The sequence below is a fragment of the Lepidochelys kempii genome, chromosome 23, assembly GCF_965140265.1.
Source record: "Lepidochelys kempii isolate rLepKem1 chromosome 23, rLepKem1.hap2, whole genome shotgun sequence".
NCBI classification, from domain to species: domain Eukaryota; kingdom Metazoa; phylum Chordata; order Testudines; family Cheloniidae; genus Lepidochelys; species Lepidochelys kempii.
Window position 1 is genome coordinate 6,726,079 of NC_133278.1, and position 19,770 is coordinate 6,745,848.

Below are 19,770 nucleotides of genomic sequence, written 5' to 3' on the forward strand. Positions count from 1 at the left end.
CCTGCTGGGCAAGTGGGTCCAGAGGGAGTCCAGCCTGGGCATGCCCTGCACCTGCTCCAGCTTAGCTGATCGTGCCGCTCCTGAGGGGCCAGAGCAATCCCTGGCCATGCTGCCAGCTCAGCCCAGCGGACACAGTCACCTCCCAGTGGGGCCGCTGAGTGTGTCTGGGGGGAAGGGTGCAGGAGAGTGGGTCTCTGAGAGGGTTTGTGGGGGGGGCTCTGGGCAGGAGGGGTTTGTGGGAGGTGCTGGGCAGTTGTGGTGGTGGGGCTGTGTGGGGGCTCTGGGCAGGAGGGGGGCGCTGGGCATATGGGTCTGTGGGGAGTCTTAGCGGGGGCACTGGCCATAGGGGACTGCAGTCAGGGGGGTGTCTGGACATAGGGAGTACTGGATGTACTGGACATAGGGAGTCAGGGAGCGCTGTGTACTGGACATAGGGTGTACTGGACATAGGGAGTCAGGGAGCGCTGGGTGGGGGGTCGGTGTGGCGCTTGGCATGGACCTGCCCCCGAGGAGAAGGGGCAGGCTGGCAGTGCAGGGCTGGGCAGACCAATGTGTGTCTGGCACAGCGGTCCTCAACCTGCGTCCCACAATGGTAAACAGGTTGAGAACCACTGGTTTAGTGTCTGCGTGGCTGGAGGTACAGCTGCAAGGGATGATATTCCATATCACACTTCATTTCTCAGTGCATAGCTGATTTAAAGACTTGTATCAGTGACCTGTTCTCTTCACTAGTTACCACTCTCCCGGTCTTTGTGTCATCTACAAGCTTCACCAGTGATGTTTTTATGTTTTCTTCCAGGTCATTGATAAAAACATAAATCACATAGGGCCAAGAACCAATCCTTGCAGGACCCCATTAGAAGCACACCCACTCGATGATTCCCCTATGATGAGACCTATATGTTAACCAGTTTTTAATCCATGTAATGTGTGCTGTGTTAATTTTATTAGAGAGACAAGATGGGTGAGGTAATATCTTTTTTTTGGATCAATTTCTGCTGGTGAGAGACAAGTTTTCAACTGTACACAGAGCTCTTCTTCAGGTCTGGGAACGGTACTCAGAGTGTCACTGTCACGGACTCACAGGACTTGTGCTCTTTCTCGGTTCCATAGGGTCCCTGGGAGGAGCCCCCTTCAGAGTGACAGCCCTTCTCGGGGGTCCTTTAGCACACCTGTTTCTGGTTGTGGGCCACTCAGAGAGTCCACTCGCTCTGGACCCTGGGGCCTCTATGCCCAGAGGGAATAACGCAACCATGATCTCTAGCCTGCAGTGGCTCTCAGCCAGTGTAAAACAGGAGGGTTTATTGAGCATCTGAACCCAGCACAGGAAACTCTGCGGGCCCTCGGGCCTAGCTACCCTCAGCACAGTACATCTAGGTCTCTCCTGCATCCCGGGGGCCTCTGGCTGCTCTCTCTCCCCAGTCCAGCCGCTCCCTCCTTCCAGCCAACCATCCTATATTATCTCCTGCAACTGCTCCTCTGCTGTCCTTTGTCTTGGTCCCAGGTAAACAGATCACCTGGGCCTCCTCTCCTCCATCTTTTGTTTCCCCCTGGCTGGAACCAGCAAGTCAGGTCTGCAGGGTCCTCTCTCCTCAGCCCTTTGTCCTCCCAGTGGCCAGAACTGGCTGACTGCCAAGCTGGGATGGGCCACCTGGTCACTACAGTCCCCCATCTCCAGGCAGTTTTCCGGGGTCCCAACTGTCAGGCGAGGTCACACCTGGTCCCCTGCAACAAAAACTCCCTCTCCCACCACCTCATTACGCATGCAGCACACAGGGACACTGAGATCCACACAGTATTCATGCAAAACTCTTAAAAAAATTTCCCACTTTGTCATAGTCACAGCTAAATACAAGATGGAATAGATTGTTTAGCATAAGTGGGTAGCGCATATTTCAAAGGTGAAGTAGCCTCTCAGTACCTGTGCAGTCATTGGGAGGGGAACGCTTGGTGGGGAGGAGGGTTGGGGATTACACGTTGCTGTAATAAGCCATAAATTCAGTGTCTCTATTCAGTCCATGATTTTTAGTATCTAGCGAAGTTCTGAATTTAAGCTCCCAGGCTCGTCTTTTGACGGTGTTGTGCAGGTTTCCTTGGAGGAAGAGGACTGAGAGGTCAGCTGTGGCGTGATCGCTTGGTGAAAAGTGTCCACCCATGGGTGATACGGTGTTTTGTCAGGCTTTCAAACAACCCCCCACCCTCTCCAAACTCATCATCAGACAGGGTTGAATCAGGCCCTGGAACTCTAATCCAGTGGTTCTCAGCCAGGGGGGCACACACCCCTGGGGGTACGCAGAGGTCTTCCAGGGGGTACTCAAATCATCTAGATCAGTGTTTCTCAACCGGAAGGTCATGACACCAGGGGAGGTTACTGGATGGGTTTAGGGAGTTCGCAAGTGCAGGGCTGGCATTAGAGGGTGGCAAGCAGGGTAACTGCCTGGGGCCCCATGCCATAGGGGGCCCCATAAAGCTAAGTTACATGCTTTAGCCACGCCGCATGGGGCTCAGCCTTCAGACAAGGCTCACAAGTGAAAAACAGGCTCAAGTATCACAATGACATGTAAGTACGATATTGATATTCCAGTTGATTTATTTTATAATTATATGGTAAACATGAGGAAGTAAGCACCTTATCAGTAATAGTGTGCTGTGACATTTTGGTATTTTTATCTCTGATTTGTAAGCAAGTCGTTTCTAAGCGAGATAAAACTTGTGATATGCAAAGATAAATCAAACCCTGCTGAAAGGGGTATAGTAGTCTGGAAAGGTTGAGAATCACTGCTGTAATCTACAGTATCAGAAATGTATATAGACAAAAAAAGAGGCAATGAGAGAAGCCCTTCCCTCCCCCAAGCCCCGGAGTAAGACTTCCAAGTTTCTGTATGATGTGAGATTTGGTGGCTGAGATCTCCAGGCTCACCAGTGGAGCTGTTGAATGAAGATGATGAGAGGGCTGTGGAAGATGGAGGGCTGTGGAGTGGAGTGGAAGATGAGACTCAGCCCAGTGGATTGAGTCAAATAGTGAGAACTTAGTGGCCCAGGTGGGGCCATCAGTACTGCACGTAGGAGAGTGACACATCCCCCGCTATCTCTAGCTGGTCCACCTGGTTGGCAGGGATGCGGTGGACATAGTCAAACACATGCAGCCCATTCACCGAGACCTGGTAGCAGTTTCTCGTGTTCATTATCTCCATCTGGAAGAGAGAGAAGATTTACATTTGTGTGCCCTGACACCCAAGGATACAAGAACAACTGTTACACGGATAACACAAGGCCCAGGGGAGCCATCAGTTCATCATGCAGCACATTAACCAAGAAGATAAAGTTGAAGCCAAGAAAACCTTCTCCTGACCTGCGTGTTTCAAAACCACAAATGTAACATTTTCTAACAGAGCTCCTGAAATAAACAGCAGCTGGCTTATCTCCAAGTTCACCCCTTGTATTACATGATCACAGAGTGTTTATTTCAAGCTCTTTTGATAGGGAACACAGTATGGCTAAGATAGCAACTCAAGCTCCACTTCCTCAGAAGTATCTTTAAAAGATTTGTTTTCAGCAGAAAGCTTACCTGCTTGGGAAAGGAGACGAATGGGGAGAGCAGATCAAAGTATATAAAATCATATTTTTAAAACCCACATTAAAAGAACATGAATGTTGCAAATTCAAGCACTCAAAAATTAGGTGATGTAGGGATTAATATTTCCCAGCAACCTTAATTCATCTGCCTTGTGTGTGAGCATTATGGTACAGTCTTTAATTACATAAAATCATAGCGATGTAGGACTGGAAGGGACCTCAATAGGTCATCTAGTCCAGTCCCCTGCACTGAGATGGGATTGAGGATTATCTAGACTAGTGGTTCTCAATCCATGGCCTGCAGGCCACTTGCGGCCCAATCAGCACACAGCTGTGGCCCATGTGACATACATGTAGTATATATATTGTGTGGATGCAGCCCACATAACACATAGAGAGCAGCATATGTGGCCCACAATGGTAAATAGGTTGAGAATCACTGAACTAGACCTGGATAGGTGTTAGTCTCACCTGTTCTTAAAAACTTTCAATTGACACAGATTCCACAACCTCCTTAGGCAATTTATTCCAGTGCCTAACTACCCTGACAGTTAGGAAGTTTTTCCTAATATCCAACCTAAATCTTCCTTTCTGCAATTTAAGCCCATTACTTCTTATCCTGTCATCAGAGGTTAAGGAGAACAATTTACCATCATTCTCTTTATAACAACTTTTTATGTACTAGAAGACTGTTACCATGTCCCTGCTCAGTCTTCTCCAGACTAAACAAACTCAATTTTTTCAATGTTTCCTCATAGGTCATGTTTTCTAGACCTTTAATCATTTTTGTGGCTCTTCTCTGGATTTTGTTCACATCTTTCCTGAAGTGTGGTGCCCAGAACTGGACACAATACTCCAACTGAAGTTTTATCAGGGCTGAGTGGAATAATTACTTGTCATGTCTTCCTTATAACACTCCTGCTAATACATCCCGGAATGATATTTGCCTTTTTTTTTTTCTTCCCAACAGTGTTACATTGTCGACTCATATGTAGTTTGTGATTCATTATAACCTCCAGATCCTTTTCTGCAGTACTCCTTCTTAGGCAGTTATTGCCCATTCTGTATTTGTGCAATTGATTATTTCTTCCAAAGTGCAGTACTTTGCATTTATCCGTATTGAATTTCATCCTATTTATTTCACACCATTTATCCAGATTGTCAAGAGCATTTTGAATTCTAATCCTCTCCTCCAAAGCACTTACAAACCCTCCCAGCTTGGAATCATCTGCAAACTTTATAAGTGTGTCTCTATGCCATTATCCAAATCATTTATGAAGATATTGAATAGAATCAGACCTAGGTCAGATCCTGTGGGACCCCACTTTATATGCCCTTCCAGCTTGATTGTGGACCATTGATCAGTATTCCCCGAGTACACTTTTCAAACCAGTTGTGCACCCACCTTATAATATGTTCATCTAGGCTATATTTCTCTTTGTTTATGAGGCCATGTGAGACAATATCAAAAGCCTTACTAAAATCAAGATATATCACATCTACCACTTGCCCCCATTCACAAGGCTTGTTACCCTGTCAAAGAAGGATGTTAGGTCGGTTTGACATGATTTGTTCTTGACGAATGCATGTTGACTGTTATTTATCACCTTATTATCTTCTAGGTTCTTACAAATTGATTGTTTTATTATTTGCTCCATTATCTTTCTGGGTATGGAACTTAGGCTGACTGGTCTATAATAACCTGGGTTGTCCTTATTCTCCTTTTTATAGCTAAGTACTGTATTTGTCCTTTTCCAAATCTCTGGGATCTCTCCCATCCTCCATGAGTTTTCAAAGATAATTGCTAATGGCTCAGATCTCTTCAGCCAGTTCCTAAAGTATTCTATGAATTATTTTGTCAGGCCCTGCTGACTTGAAGACATCTAACTTGACTAAGTAATTCTTAACATGTTCTTTCACTATTTTAGCCTCAGATCCTACCCCATTTACACTGATGTTCACTATGTTAGTCGTCCAATCACTGCTAACATTTTTGTTGAAAGTGAAACAAAAAAGGCAAGTAATACTTCAGCCATTGCTGTGTTTTCTATTGTTATCTTTCCGTCCTCATTGAGTAATGGGCCTACTCTGTCCTTGGTCTTCCTCTTGCTTCTTGTGTATTTGTAAAATGTTTTCTTGTTACTCTTTATGTACCTAGCTAGTTTAATCTCATTTTGTGCCTTGGCCTTTCCAATTCTGCCCCTACATACTTGTGTTTGTTTTTGCTTGTTTGTTTATATCCATCTTTGTAATTTGACCTAGTTTACACTTTTGTATGACTCTTTTATGAGTTTTGGTCGTTGAAGAACTCCTGGTTAAGCCAGGGTGGCCTCTTGCCATACTTCCTATCTTTCCTATGCATTAGGATAGTTTGCTCTTGTGCCCTTGATAATGTCTCTTTTAAAAAGTGCCAACTCTTTTTCCCCTTAGAATTGCTTCCCATTGATCTTACCTACCAACTCCCTGAGTTTGCTAAAGTCTGCCTTTTTGAAGTCCATTGTCTGTATTCTGCTTTTTTCCCCTACTACCATTCCTTAGAATCAGGAACTCTTTATCATTTCATGATCACTTTCACCCATCTGCCTTCCACCTTCAAACGCTCAACCAATTCCTCCCTGTTTGTCAGAATCAAATCTAGACCAGCCTCTCCCCTAGTCACTTTCTCCATCTTCTGTAATAAAAAGTGCATTTCAAGAACTTGTTGGATGATCTGTGCCCTGCTGTATTATTTTCCCAACAAATGTCCTGTTAGTTGAGGTCTCCCATCACCACCAAGTCCTGGGCTTTGCATGATTTTGTGAGCTGTTTAAAAAAACCCTCATTCACCTCATCTTCCTGGTTAGGTGGCCTATCGTAGGCCTGTACCATGACTGCACCCTTGTTTTTTACCCCTTTTTATCCTTACCCAGCGGCTTTCAGCAGGTCTTTCTCCCACTTCTATCTCCACCTCAGTTAGAGTGTAGACATCTTTGATATGCAAGGCCACGCCTCCCCGCTTTTTTCCCTGCCTGTCATTGCTGAACAAGCTGAACTCTTCTATACCAATGTTCCAGGCATGTGAATTATCCCACCAAGTATCTGTGATGCCAGTTATGTTGCAATTGAGATTATTCATTGGTATTTCTCGTTCTTCCTGCTTATTCCCCATACTTCTTACATTAATATACAGACATCTAAGATGTTCATTGGGTTTCTCCTCTATATTCCCTCTTCTCTTCATTGTCCCGGCTGTGATTGCCCATGTCCCATAGTCTGACCCTTCACCCAAGTCTCCATGTTTTGGACTTACATGTGAGCTTTTGTCACCCGCCCCCATCAGACCTAGTTTAAAGCCGGCCTCAGTAAGTCAGCCAGTGTGTATCCGAAGATACTCTTCCCCTTCCTTGACAGATGGACCCCATCCCTGCTCAGCAGTCCTGCTCTTTGGAACAGCATCCCGTGGTCGAGGAAGTTGAAGCCCTCCTGGCAACATCATCCACGCAGCCCAGCATTCACCTCCAGGATGTGTCTGTCACTGCCTGGGCCCCTACCCTTGACTAAAAGGATCAATGAGAACATACCTGCCCCCTGCCCCAATTCCTTCTGCCTCACTTCCAGAGCCCTGTAGTCACTGCTGACCTGCTCAGGGTCATACCTTGCAGTAAATCATTAGTGCCATATGGATGAGCAACACAGAGCAGTAGTCAGAGGGCCAGATGATCCTCGGCAATCCCTCTGTAACATCTCTGACACAGGCACCTGGCAGGCAGTACACCTCCCAGGATGCCAGGTCAAGACTGCAGATGGATGCCTCCGTCCCCCTTAAGAGGGAGTCACTGACCACCACCGCCACCCTTTGTTTCCTCTTGGGAGTGGTGGCTGTGATCCTGCTAGCCTCAGGAGTATATGGCTTCTCCTCCATCCATCATCCCTCATTGCTAGGGCAGCATACCCATTTTTTGATCTCTGTAGATGGTGTGTTGGGAGCAAGGGTGGAGCACTGCCTGCCATCAGAAGTAACCAGTAGCTGGATTCCTCCCTGTAAAGAAGCCGTCTCCTCCTCCCCTGGTGGTGCTAATGCAGTCCTCTCCAGCTGGATTGCTTCCTCAGCCTTGGAGGTCTCCATATGCATGTTTTCAATGAATTCCTTGTATGCACGGCTGCTCCTCAGCCTAGCCACCTCCTCCTGAAACTCTCCCACCTGCTTCCTGAGAGAGTCTCTCAGTAGGCATCTCTCACACTGAACGGTCCCCCAGTCTGGCTTTCTGTGATGGGCAAATGCAGGCCACAGCCTCTGAAAATCCGCATCAGGCCTGTGTAGAGGCATCTGTGGTTGGGTTCTGTCTGGACACAGGTGCGAGTGGAGGAGCCAGGGGCAGTGTGGGCATTGGTGCTATGGCCTTTCTGAATCATGCTGAGATGAATCAGGCTTGTGTAGTAAAGGTGGCTATTGTTTGCAGGACCCCGGCCTCATTCAGTGCACAGGATGGACGGTGTGTTGGGATGAATCAGGCTTGTGTAGTAAAGGTGGCTATTGTTTGCAGGACCCCAGCCTCATTCAGTGCACAGGATGGACAGTGTGTTGGGATGAATCAGGCTTGTGTAGTAAAGGTGGCTATTGTTTGCAGGACCCCAGCCTCATTCAGTGCACAGGATGGACAGTGTGTTGGGATGAATCAGGCTTGTGTAGTAAAGGTGGCTATTGTTTGCAGGACCCCGGCCTCATTCAGTGCACAGGATGGACGGTGTGTTGGGATGAATCAGGTTTGTGTAGTAAAGGTGGCTATTGTTTGCAGGACGCCGGTCTCATTTGCTGCAGAAGTTAGAAGATATGTGGTGAATGAGGCAGGGTAATTGCAGGCAGAGGAAAGGATTTCCCATGGTTAGGGCAGTTGAATGCTGCCACAGAGTTCCTGTGTGAGTCACTTAAATGAAAATATTCACTGGGGTGGGGGCAGTCATTGTGTGTTTCTCATTTTCTGGATTCCCAACTTGAGATCATGGAGCCTGATTTGCAGAAGGGCTGAGTGTTTGTAACTGCAAGGGACATCAGTGGGAGTTACAATTGAGCATATGAGGTATTATACAAACGCTGAACACTCTGAGAAATCAGGATGCAGGTATCTCAAGTTAGGTGCCCCAAATCACTCTTGACAGTACTGACTCTTCGTGCCTCGGTTCCCCATTTGTAAAAAGTGGATAATACTGTCTCACACCTGACAGAGGTGTCACTAATCTTTGTGTTGCCCTCAGATGTCACAGTAGTGAGTGTCATTGAAAAGCCCATGAGGAAATGGAATAATTCTATATGCCGTACAATGTTTAGGTGGGGTGTGGCAAATAAGGCAGGAGCCAATCGTTGAATGAGAAGGATAAAAAAGTCTTCAAATGTTGCCTCACTCCCTGAGCACAGTTCATCCTGTGCACTGAATGAGGCAGAGATCCTTTTGAAAAAATAGTCGTTAGTCGGTGTACTTGGCATTAAAGGCTGTACTGTGATGCACACCCACAAGGGGGCAGAGTTAAGGTTGCCTGGGGAATCTTACTTCTTGCATTTCTTAATTTTTGAGTGCTTGCAACTTTAACGCTCTTTTAATCTAGATACTTTTTAAATGTAACTTTTTGGTTTTTGCAAAAGCAAACAGCAAAACCTGAAACTTCATTACATGGAGCTGTATTGGTCCCCACGTGGGTCCTCAGTAGGGTTGGGACCTTTGGGCCCACAGCACAGACTGCAACTCCTCAAGCTGAGTAACTGGTAGCAAACAGTAGAAGGCTGTTATATGGACTGGTCACTAGATGGGGATGAGACACACTTTGCCTGTGCATTTCACAGCAATGTGTTGACCGTACAGGAATGGTGAGATTTTCAATCCTGATTTGTGTGCTCTAGTGCAGCAGTTCTCAACCAGCAGTCCAGGGGCCCCCAGGGTGGCTGTGAGCAGGTTTTGGGGGGGCGGGGCTGCCAAGCAGGGCCAATGTTAGACTTGTTGCGGCCCAGGGCAGAAAGCTCAACCCCTGCTGTGTGGGGCTGAAGCCCAGGGCTTCCAGCCCTGCCACCGCTGAAGCCGAAGCCTGAGTAACTTGTTTTTGTGGGGATCCCTGTGGCATTTAGTGGGCGCTGGAACGTTTTAAATAGTGGGGGTGCTGTCCACTCTCCCCCCTTCCCCAGAGCTGAGGCAAAGCCCCAGGCACGGGGAGGCAGCTGAGACGCCGGGTATGTTGAGTGGCAGCCGGGACCCCAGGAGTGCTGCAGCACCCCCCCCCCCGCCTTCGCACCCATTATTCCCGTACCTATGGTGGCTTGGGGCCCTGGGCAACTGCCCTACTTGCTACCCCCTAATGCTGGCCCTGGTTTTTATATGCAGAAAACCAGTCATTGTGGCACTGGTGGGTCGTGGAGTGTTTGTAGCATGTTGTGGCGGTGGGGTGGGGGGAGGGGACGGGTCCTCAGAAAGGAAAAGGTTGAGGAACCCTGCTCTAGAGGACACAGACACATCTGCTCTTGTGCTGCCTTTCTTGAGTCCTGTCCCTCTTGGCTTCTATCTGCCACTACACCACTTTAAAGGATGTGCTCTAGTTAAAGAGGAATTTTTGTGGGGCTAGTTCTCTAGCCCATGTTGTACAGAAGGTCAGACTGGATGCTCACAGTTGTCCCTTCTGGCCTTGGAAGCTATCATAGAATCATAGGACTGGAAGGGACCTCGAGAGGTCACCTAGTCCAGAGCCCTGCACTCATGGCAGGACTATGTATTATCATCCCTGACAGGTGTTTGTCTAACTTGCTCTTAAAAATTTCCAATGATGGAGATTTCACAATCTCCCTAGGCACTTTATTCCAGTGGTTAACCACCCTGACAGTTAGGAATTTTATCTTAATGTCCAACCTAAACCTCCCTTGCTGCAATTTAAGCTCATTACTTCTTGTCCCAGCCTCAGAGGTTAAGAAGAACAATTTTTCTTCCTCCTCCTTGTAACACCCTTTTATATACTTGAAAACTGCTATCAGATCCCCTCTCAGCCTTCTCTTCTCCAGACTAAACAAACCCAATTTTTTCAATCTTCCTTCATAGGTCATGTTTTCTAGACCTTTAATCATTTTTGTTGCTCTTCTCTGGACTTTCTCCAATTTGTCCACATCTTTCCTGAAATGTGGCGCCCAGAACTGGACACAATACTCCAGTTGACACCGGCCGCTCCTTGGCATTTCCTGTTGGCTGGTTTAGGCAGCTGCCACTCAGCCCGCTGGCTTTTGTGGATCCCAGTCTTAGGCACCTAACTTTCCCCTGGCACTGTACGGGGAGCTGAATGCCCAGCTTGAGGCTGTGGATTCTTCTAGACAGCAGGGAACCTATAAGTTGGGCTCAGCAGTGCAGTGCCTAAGTCCCCTTAGTCTCTAAGGTGCCCCTTGTACTCCTTTTCTTTTTGCGAATACAGACTAACACGGCTGCTACTCTGAAATAAGTCCCCTTTGTGGGTCTTGCCCTAGAGCTTCTCAGCAAAGTGGTCGCAAGGATTCTTGAGCATGAGCAAAACAACCTATTTCTTCCAAGCTTCATTCTTGGAAATGGCTGAACTGTTACTACTGAAACTTACCAAAAAAATCAGTCTGAAGCTCATACCTGGCTGGGGAAATTTCATCCTGAATTTCAGACTAAGTTATAAGCAACTGAAAACAGGTTCTTGTAATGGAAAGTGTCAAGCAACCTTAATAATAAGTAAAGGAGGACTTGTGGCACCTTAGAGACTAACAAATTTATTTCAGCATAAGCTTTCATGAGTTCCAGCTCACTTCATCGGATGCTATAAAAATGAATGATCCAGAGCCAGAGCACAGGATCTTATCCCTGCCTCTTACAAGAATAGCGGGCTATTCCATGAAATTAAAGGAAATACTTTTTCACATTAGGCACAGTTAGACTGTAGGGCTCACTGCCACAGGCTTTCATTGAGGCCAAGAAATTAACAAGATTCCACACACACACAAATATAAAAATCTGGCATTCTACTAGTTAATTCTAACAGTTTTGACAGGGATAGAACACCTCATGCTGAGCCAATCTCTAATTAGTAGGCACTTGGCCATGTGAAAAACAACCAACTAATGGATCTTGACTGTTTCTGTATCTGTACAATTGCAATATGGGTGAACTTTAAATTCTCACACTCTGTCGGTGGCAAGACCCCCAAAGGGGAAAGGAAGATGGGAAAATATTTTGTTGGTCATGATGCAGTCTCAGCATGAAATGTCTCTGAAGGATTTAGTTCCACAGGGGCCTGTGGCTCTGTGGATTCCCAGTGGGCCTGATTCCCGACTGCACAGCACCCCAGCTGAAGCATGAAGCTGAGAACATGTTTCCGAGTGTGCCTCAGACAGCCGCCTTTGGGGCTCACCTGGAAAGCCTGGCCTGGCGCAAAAGGCAGGGTAGCACTGTGCCTCTCCTCTGAGCCCCACGTGCCATGCGTTTGAGTGTTCCTAACCAGCACCCTATCCTTCAGCCGTGGGTTGATGTGCAGGGCGATGTTGCCGGTCATGCTGTTTTTCAGATTGACGTGAAAGCTATGAGGAGGGAGAAAGGGTTTGTTCAGAGCTTTTCACGACAAGGGCTCAGGGAGAAATGTACCAGGATGGTGCACACTGGAGAGTGGGACAGACCCATGTCCTGTAGCCAGGGCCACCTTCAACCCCCCCCCCCAGCCCCCCACCCCTCTCTGGGCATTGGAGCCCACACAACTTTGACCAGGAGTCCCTATGCCCAGCTCCTGGCAGTTCCCCCCCCTCCCCCCCCAGACTTTCCCATCTGCCTTCAGCATCTTGTGACCAGACCACTCTGCTTGTGGAGAAGGAATATTAGGAAGGGGGATTGCATCCAGCTGGGCCTGGTGCTTAGCGTTTGCATCACAAATGAAGACAAAGGGTTTTGTTTGTCACATGCTGAGTGTAGCAACCCACCCCTTCCCCCCCATTTCTAAAGCATTCTTGCTTGGTGAGTCTCTCACCCATCCCACCTCTATCCCAGGCTGTAACCTATCAGCTGTGTTTGTGTGATGGTGGGTGAAAACCAGCCCATTCACATGGTCCCAAAGCCCCCATGTTCCCCTCCAGGCTGCATCAGAAACCTACCGGTTTGCATGGAAAGGCACGTTCCCCACAATGGTGATCTTGCGGGCCTGGGCGATATTCCCTGGGATGGCCACTTGGAATGGGACGACCTGAAAAGAATGCCCAAAATCTCATAGGCCACAATCCTTTCCCACAGCACCCAAGTGTGGGGAGCCAGGGGAGGCTGTCATAACCACAGATTGGGGTTAAAGGCCTCGGGTAGGGGATGGAGTGGCTCAGGGGGAGGGGGCACCTCCATTCCTGCCAGGCCCTGGAAGGACAGCGCCGCTGGAGGGGGGTTGTTACTGGCTCGGTTGGTCAAGGATTGGTGGTGTCCCGACCAGCTTAGCTCTGCCACACCAGGCTCAGCGAGGTGCAGCCCCCACACAGCCGCCCTGGGGCAGAGGGCTAAGCAAGCAGCTGCCCCCACCTCGGGGCTGTGCTCCTGCTCCTGCCTTCCATATGGAGCAGCTGACTCAGTCCCCATGTGCTTGCACAGACCCCGTTCCTCTGGTGCCACACCTGTGGAGGCCAGGCCAGCAGCACTCGCTGGGCAGCCCAGCGGCCTTTAGCTCCTATCGTCGAGAGCAACTGAGATGGGGGTTGAGGCTCTGGGCCAAGGCAGGAGTGATTCTGGGGGGCGGCTCCTGCTGAGATAAGCCGGAAAATCCTGACCCCGACCCGGCTCTCACTAGTTCCTTCTCGCTGTTTGGCTGGGTACTCACAGGGTTGGTCACAGTCACAGGAGTGTTGTGCTGAGGAGAGAAGTCACGAAGGCAGTCAGAACAGTCCCTCATACATCACCGTGTAACACCCCCAGTGCTGGCTGGGGAGCGCCAGTGGCTAAGCCCCTGGCAGGAGGCTCTGGTGTGGGGACTGCACCAGGACTTCCCTGTTCTTTGACAGGCCGTTGGCAAGGGCACTAGGCACAAACCTACCCGGCCTGTGTTTCCTCCTATCTCTCTGCAGGGCGCAGGGAACGCTGTGTGGGTTCCTCCTTAAAATAAAGGCCACAGAGCTCTTTTCTCCCCAGAGGGGAGTCAGTGTCTGCTGCTCAGGACTCATGAGCACCCCTACAATAACAACCCAGCGCTCTTGTCCTGAGCAGCCCGGGCACTCCCGCTGCCAGTGGGCATGGGAGTCAGGGAAGGCAGACCAGTGACCCACGAGGACTACATCAGGCAGCTGTGAATGCCAGCTGCCATCTCCATGGAGCTGGCCACAGCTGGCTCCCAGAATGTGCCTCTGGGCCCTTGGGTGAACCCCCGCCCAGCTCTCAGCATTGTCACCATTCTCAGAAATGCTCTCAGTAGCATTCAGCTTGTGAACTTTACAGTCGGGCACTCTTCTCGCCTACGCTCGCTGCATCCAGCCTGCACTCTAGGTCATCTCCTGAGCATAGCTTCCCCTGGGCCCTGAACTCACCTTTGACAGGAGCTTCCCCAGCCTCTGTAGCAGCTTTGACTAAGAACAACCCATAAAACCTGCCACCTTCCTGCCAGCAATAATGCCTTGAAGGAGCCCAAAATCAGGAAAGCAAGGAAACAAACAGCAATTTACAGGCACGTTTGTGAGAGATCAAATGCAATGGAGAAGATGGATAAAAAAGAAACCTTAGAAGAGCCCAGCTTCTCCTGCTCCCCAGGGACTGAAACTGCCCCCAGATCTGCGGGGAATCATAGTGCCTCCAGGACGGGGCATCCCAGGCAGCCAACATGCCCTTTCTCCTGCCAGTATGACCCACCTCTGCCAGGGAGGGGTCATCACTCCTGATCAGAGAGGCGTTCAGCATCTGTGGCCCATTTGAGTCTTTGACTCTCTGTCGAGGGACTGTGGTGAGGGGGCACCTGCCACCAGGAACTGAATTGAGACCCATCAAACTCATTGCACTGCTGGGAGCTTGAGGAGGAGCTATTCTTCTTTCAAGAGGTTTGGAATGGAGCAAGATGCCGGGCCGTGGGTTTGGCATGAACAATAAAAGGGAAAGAGCAGACCTGAAGGTCAAGGGGTGATGGAACGGCAGGTAAGGGCAGCCTGGGGAAGGGAAGGAGTGTGCTTGGTGCCCTGGAGCTAGCTGGGGGCAGATGCAGCCAGGCAGGGGGCTGAGACATCCCAGGAAGGAAGCCTGATGACCCCACTGCAATAAAAGCCAGGAGAGGAAACCCACTGCGGATAAAAGAAAGCACAAGACCAATAATGGAAGTGGTGGGCAGGAAGCGCGTTAAATAACTAGCAGCTCCTCCTCCTCTGTGTACCCAAGAGGAAAGTGTGCCTTGTGGGGAGTTGCACAGAAATAACAACTGGGCTGATCCACCGCAAAGTATCAACTAATCAGTGGAGCTGTGACAGCTGGGGATTCCACCGACAGACCAGGCAGCAGGGAACATCAGGAATACCAATGCCACCATCCCAGCACTGGGCTAAAACAGACCCACAGAACAAGTTACAGGTTGGGAGTGAATAAAAACTGCCTGGCAGAGAACAGGCAGCAAAGAGAAGACAGGGATCAGTATTCCATGAGCTTAATACTGATGTGTAGGAGAGGCAAATTCCCTCTGGATTCACAGGCACAGATAAGCACAAATGAGAGATCCAGCGTGAACTGTGCAGCATAGATGGGGCTCAGTGAATCTAGATCTCCCACCTGAGGGACAGAATAATCACAGTGCTTATAATTTGGGAGAGGGCAGCCGTGCAGAGAGAGAGAGAGAGACCTGGGGTTTAAACTGAGACACCTACTAAAATGCAACCGTGACACCTTTACAATGGATTGAAGGAAGCACACTTTTACCCAGCAGCTAATCAGTGTGTGGAATTCACCGCTGCAGGACAGCACAGAAATCAGAGAGGAAAGAGTTGCATGCTGGGTCCTTCTGGACGGTCTAGGAACACAGGGCTGGAAGCGGCTGCCTGGGTCATGGAGTCCAGTCCCTGCTTTCACAGGCAACCCCATCATCTAATCCCACTTATGCATTTATCAAGCTCCATCTTAAAACCAGCTAGGTTTCTTGCCCCCATGACTACTTTGGAGGGCTGGTCCAGAACCTCCCTCCTCTGATGGGTAGCCGATTCAAGGGCTTAGGCTGGTCCTGTTTTAATTAGCTCAGACAATGGCCCTTTCCCTGGGAAACTTTCACAGTTTAGTAAAATTCATTATTCCAAAACACTTCCTGCTATTTACCCCACTTTCATTTGCTCAGTTTCATTCCCTTACTCCTGAGTCTACCCCCTTTGCGCCCCCCTAAACTAGTCCTCTTTCTCCCTGGTGTCTGTACCCTTCACACCTGACCTATGGCTCACCATGCGATCCATCTACGTGGACTGTTCACTCCAGGCTAGAGCCACAAAGGACCGTATTGCCTAACTGCTTCTTTAAGTGCTCAATCCTTACAGAAAGGTGCAGTGGCTGAGTGGTTAAGGTGCTTGGCTACACCCCTGAAGGGAACGGTGCCCTCCTGTTCACCCACCTGTTCAAGGGGTACCTGATCCATCAGGTTAGGGCAGTCAAAGGTGGTCAGATGTGATCTGGCCACATCACTCCTTTGTGTATCATTGGCCATGAAACTGCCCTGTCATTGGAGTGGGTAATGCTCGCTCAGGTAGAGGTACCCGCACTAGCTCTGAGCGAGCTAGGTGTCACCCAGCCTGTATCACCTGTGGGCTTGCTTCAGTAGGAGTGCGCGGAGCATGCCTAGCCCCCCCAAAAGATGGCCGGGACTGTGCTCCAGTCCTAAAAAATGGTGCTGGAAGGGAGGGTGCGGCAGGTGGTGGCAGCGGCCACAGCAGGGGGACCCCTCGCTGCTCAGCTCAGTTGCTATCAACAGGGAAGGAGTGGTGCTAGGGAGATGGAATACCCTGCCCAGCAGTCCCTTGCAGGAGAGGGCTGAGCACCACCCAGTCTGCTAGGCTGCCAGGGCAGGGCAGAGGCCAGGTGCCAGGAACAAGCAGGTTCCAGGCTTGGTTCCTTGCTACTGGGGGTCAGTGCTGCTCAGGGGCTCCTGGCAGGCTTGGGGGTGTCTCTCCGAGGCAGCTGGCTCCAGGCTGGGGAAGGGCAAGTCAATCACATGCTCTGGTGCCCACCCCAGTGCCAGGACCAGCCACTTCAATGATAAATCCCCATCGCCCCATATAAGCTTGGCAAAACGAGTGGGTCCCGCTGGCAGCTGAGGGGTTGGCTCTGCACAGGTATCGCCTGTCTGGCTGAATGACTGTGAGAGAGAACAATAGGCTCACAGACTGACGGACAACCAGCCCTCCCGGCCTCTGTGGGTCAAGTGACAGGACTGGAACGCTGGGCCAGCTCCCCAGAAGAGCACGGGACCAGCGTTCCTGTACGACTTGAGCGCTGGCTGGATGGTGTGTCCTGTTATGCTCCAGCGGGGAGCTGCGTGTGTCAGTGGAACTCGAGTTAGGGGCAGAGCTGGCGTGATATCCTGATTTTGCAGTGGAGACAAGCCCTTCGTCTCTAGCTATCTTTACACCTTGCCTGTGTTTGGGGCAGAGGCAGAGAGTAGAACAGAAGCAGGTGATGGGACTAAATGATACTGATGTCTCTCCTCTCATGGGACAGTCTGGAAAATAAATGCCATGTGATCTCCCACAGCAACATCTCAACGAAAAAAGAACTGACTTTACGACTACCTAAAGTGCTGGACGGACATCAGCAGCCGGGGACCTAACTGCAGGAGGGATGGGATGAAACTGAGCCAAGGAGCGTTCCGGTTGAATAGCAGCCAATCTTTGCTAGCCTACTGAACCGCTCCCAAGGAAAGGAGGCCCGATTCAATGGTAGCTTGCTTTTGTGACTTATAAAAGAGGCTCAGGACACCCCTCCGCTACGGTAGAACCCCAGTGCCACTCGTGGCAATCTTTCTTCTGCCAGAGGAATGACAAGACAGTGCAGCCTTCCAGCCACTTACCAGCCAGAACATTATTTCCCTTGCCCCAATTACCTTCAATGTGCAACCTCTTAAAAATCCTGTTCTTCTCCCCTCCATTGAATCCCCCCTTTCACACACTGGCGGAGTGGGCAGACTTAGGGTCTGGCTACACGGCAGCTGGAGGTGTAATTTCCAGCTTGGATGGATGCGCACGCAGGCTCGCTGACGTTAGCATGCTAAAAATAGCAGTGTAGCTAGCTGCAGCCATGCAGGGGTCAGCATGAGCTAACTACCAGAGTACAGTCCTGTCTGAGACCCCGGGCTACCCCATGACACCACCTGTGCCACCGTGGCTCCATGGCTGCGTTTAGCATGTTAGCATGAGTTTGTCCGCCCAAACCAGAAAGTACACCACCAGCTGCTGTGTCAGTGTCCCCTGTGACACACATTTGCTGGATTTGCTCAAGCCAGGCATTGCTTCCCCCAGACACCCACTGAGAATGAGGGACACTGCTGGGTCTTTGGATAGCTGGCTCCTAAGAGAACTCACTGCCCTTCCACTGACTTTCAAACGGCCCTGGAGAGAGCTGCTCTCAGCGTTTCACTAGAGAGCAGAGAATGAGGTCACAGACACACTGCATTGGGCTGTGCCCCATACCAAGGCAGCTGACACCTGTCCTGGGAAGTTCTTCCCTTTCTTCCCCTGCAAAGACAGAAGACAGATTTCACAATTCAGTCTCTCAGGCACTTCAGCTTGTTATTTTATTCCCACTCTCACCTTTACCTGAGTGTGGGCCCTGCTCCATGAACACACTCGGGGGAACCTGGGACCCTTATTGGTTCAGCTGTCTCTGCAGCCGTGAGGCTGATGCTTCCAGCTGTTTCTTCTCCAGAATCAAACAGGTCTTTTCCATCTTTAATTTCTGAGATCCCACCACTCTTGATTTTGACCCAATAGAGTCAGAGAGGTTCTCAGCACCTCTTGGTTTGTGTTTCTTTGCTCTTTCACAATGCCTTTTATCTTACTCCGAGCATATTGCCTCCTGCACATCCAACCCCTGAGTAACAAATGGGGATAGATCTAAGGTCATTTCCTTATCTTTCTTTTCCATTCATTGCTTTATCCTGTTCTGTTCCGCCCAGTGTTCTTCCCTGGGTTGCATTCTCTAGTCTGTGCTATACAGGAGAGCAGACTAGATAATACTCGTAATGGTCCCTTATGGCCTTAAAAATTTGTGAAACTATGAATCTTCCCAATTTTGCTCTGCAGAAATGCAGAGTCTGTCTTCCCTTCAGCTGTCCTCCCTCAGGGCTGAAATGGAATTCAGCCTAACCAGAGTTTGATACAGGTTAAGCAAAATGTTTTTGAAAAACAAGAACTGGCCCGGATCTTTAGAAAAATAATGAACCATCCTGGAGGCTCCATTAATGAATGTTCCCCTATGAAGGTGTCCCTGGTGTCACCTAAATCACTCCCTGCCTGATTCTCTTTGATAGGTCTTGATGTATATAGCAGCTTATCATCTTGGATTAGACTGTTGGGCCATCTAGTCTGACATCCTGCCCCTAGCCAGGGGCCAGTACATGTTGCTACAGAGCAAGGCAAAAATCCTCAACTATGCACTTAGCCAAGTGTAAAATGCTCCACATGGACCTTCCTGATGCCTGCAAATAATCAGATCAACCTTTGCTCTGAAACATGAGATGTACTTATCCCCAGCAGATGCAATCAACATTGTTAGTACAAGAAGACAATAATGTCTAATGGTTAAAGCAGGGCTGGGCGGAGTAGAGGCATAGCACGCAGAAGTAGCTAGCTCCAGAAATGGCTTACATGTGAAATCCATGTAGCATGCTGCACTGTTTGAACCAATGGGGCTCCAGCCAAATTGAACCCTGAGCAATGTTGTACAGAAAGGAGCCCAGAAATGACCAGTGCACTGTGGGATATGAGTGGGAGGACTGAAGGAATATAGGTAATGCAAGATGGCACTTAATAGAAAAATAATAAGTTAGTTAGGTTAGTAACTAGTTATAATTAGCTTTGCTGTTGTTAGGCCAATTCAAGTTTTTTTTGTGAGGTTAAAGAAGGTTGCTTTTGTGTTCGTTTAAACCATACAAAACCAGTTTAAGCTGGCTAAAACCACTAGAAGGAAGTCAACGAATGGCTACGCAGGTGGTGTCGGAGAGAAGGCTTTGGATTCTTTGACCATGGGATTGTGTTCCAAGAAG

At 49.3% G+C, this 19,770-nt stretch overlaps 1 protein-coding gene across 1 annotated transcript in view; it reads right to left on the bottom strand.

Annotated features, from left to right (window-relative positions):
* Nucleotides 1-3,050: 3,050 nt before the first annotated feature.
* LOC140902309 (galectin-9-like) overlaps nucleotides 3,051-19,770 on the bottom strand; it is a 37,285-nt gene continuing 20,565 nt past the window's right edge. The window contains exons 7-11 of the mRNA XM_073322263.1: nucleotides 18,197-18,241; nucleotides 13,384-13,413; nucleotides 12,680-12,768; nucleotides 11,950-12,115; nucleotides 3,051-3,194 (exon numbers count right to left, since the gene is read on the bottom strand). Coding sequence (XP_073178364.1) covers nucleotides 3,051-3,194; nucleotides 11,950-12,115; nucleotides 12,680-12,768; nucleotides 13,384-13,413; nucleotides 18,197-18,241 — 474 coding nt within the window. The remainder of the gene's footprint in view (nucleotides 3,195-11,949; nucleotides 12,116-12,679; nucleotides 12,769-13,383; nucleotides 13,414-18,196; nucleotides 18,242-19,770) is intronic.